Raw genomic sequence first — 1888 nt, 5'->3', positions numbered from 1 at the left:
TTTGACTGGAATCAGCTCAAACTTACTACACAACATAAGAACATGTATATGTATCAGGAAAAATTATAAAAATGGAGAATTCTTAAAATTTCATTTTGCCAAAATTTGGCCAAAGACCATGTACACATGTACAAGGGCTTTGATCAGAATCAGTTCAAAATTTCTACACAATATACATGTAAGATGTAAGTACATGTACACATTTTGCCTATATTTTTCTTGTTTTATCCTTCACATACAATCTCTCATTCTCTAGTGCTACTACCAGTATATCACAGGACGATGTTCTTAGTACACTACAAGCTCTTAACATGGTCAAGTATTGGAAAGGACAGCATGTGATCTGTGTCACTCCAAAAGTTGTTGAAGAACACATGAAAAGTGCTCAATATCGCAAGCCACTGCTAACTGTGGACACAGACTTCTTAAGGTGGGCTCCGCCCTATAAGAAACTAAAGACTACAAAGAGACATTGAGGGACCCTCTACATTCTGTCAACACATCTCTCTCTCTCTTTTCTTTCTGTTGTACATAAATTATTAAGGTCATTATAAATGTATTGATTAGAATTTTCTAAGCACTAAAAGATCATTTAAGTCTGATTGGTTTATTTTGCAAAACAATCATGTTCTTTTTAAGTTCCTCAATCTCTTTCCCTTGTCTTGATACCTCCCGTGCCATCTTTGCCACCACCGTCTTCATTTCTTTCATTTCCTTTTTTAAATCTTCATTCTCTTCTGTTAATGTCTTTGTTGCCATGGATACAAGTAATAGATGTTCACTCTCTGATCTCTCTGCATGGACTTCATGGTCACCACGGAAACCAATCCATTTACACCCCGCCCACTTGTAATCACACTGGACATCAACTAGCGGACACTTCTCGCTTAAATGCTTTTTCATTTGTTTCCGTGGCAACTTCCCTGCCCTACAATTATTGGGACATGGGATGGGATAGAGTGGACACACCCCCAAATGAGACGTGGTGATGTCCCTATGTTCCCCTGTTGCCAAACAATAGATACAAGACACTGTCCTCCTAATACAGTGATTCTCTTCATGGTCAGTCAGCTTCCATCTGATGTCCTTGTGACCACACCCATTGCCACACTTTACGACAGGATAGAGACACTCCCCCTGTCTCTTATCATGGCTCATGTGATCTGAGAGACCTTGCAACTGACCAATCCAATCACAGGAGCTATCATTATAAATACACTTTACTCTTAAGCCATTAATGGTCCTTTGTAATCCTTTGTCAATCATTACTTCAAAATTGGAGGCTTTACACAGTGGACACTGTGGGTTTGTTCTCTTTGAGGAATTGATGCAAGCACCACAGAAATGATTACCACAGCAGGATATAATGTAAGGATCGTTAGTCATCACCTGAAAATATTCATAAAAAAGAAGTATACATATATGTATACATATATATATATAATAATTAAATTCTTTATTTTTTTAACATTAATTTTAATCAATATTGCTGTCTTACTTGAAGACAAATTGGGCACTCCAGGTGCAGGTGATCCGGTATGTTATCCAAAAAGTTTAATTCATCAACTGAAAACGTTTCAGGTGGACTAGAACTGAAAGCAGCAAGTGCTTGACCCATTTTTAAAGAAAGGCGTGGTCTTATAATGTAATGGGCGTGGTTTGAATTTTAAAATTCTATTACGAAACCGGAAGTGTTCTGCTATTATTAAAGAGAAGGTGAAGGTGTGGCTCATTTTATTCTTTCTGATCATCATGGCAAAGAAGGTAGCTTCTTGCCCTCTCTCTGACTCTTTCTCATTTTAATCAAATCCTTTTCTGTTTCTGTAGATCGTTCTAAACAATGGAGTCCACATGCCAGTGCTAGGATTGGGGTGAGTCACATAATTAT

General features: G+C 37.6%; 1 protein-coding gene across 1 annotated transcript; it reads right to left on the bottom strand.

Moving 5' to 3' along the window:
• Window positions 1–539: 539 nt before the first annotated feature.
• On the bottom strand, window positions 540–1643 carry LOC105315968 (TNF receptor-associated factor 4-like). The gene is made up of 2 exons (XM_011410752.2): window positions 1499–1643; window positions 540–1389 (listed from the first exon to the last, which is right to left on the bottom strand). Exons 1-2 carry the CDS (start codon window positions 1616–1618, stop codon window positions 589–591), a joined length of 921 nt encoding a protein of 306 aa, XP_011409054.1. The 5' UTR covers window positions 1619–1643; the 3' UTR covers window positions 540–588.
• Between the last annotated feature and the right edge of the window lie 245 nt (window positions 1644–1888).

Source organism: Amphimedon queenslandica, unplaced genomic scaffold (genome assembly GCF_000090795.2).
Source record: "Amphimedon queenslandica unplaced genomic scaffold, v1.1 AMPQUscaffold_6508_Cont21534, whole genome shotgun sequence".
NCBI lineage: Eukaryota > Metazoa > Porifera > Demospongiae > Haplosclerida > Niphatidae > Amphimedon > Amphimedon queenslandica.
This window is presented reverse-complemented; position numbering and strand designations above follow the sequence as displayed.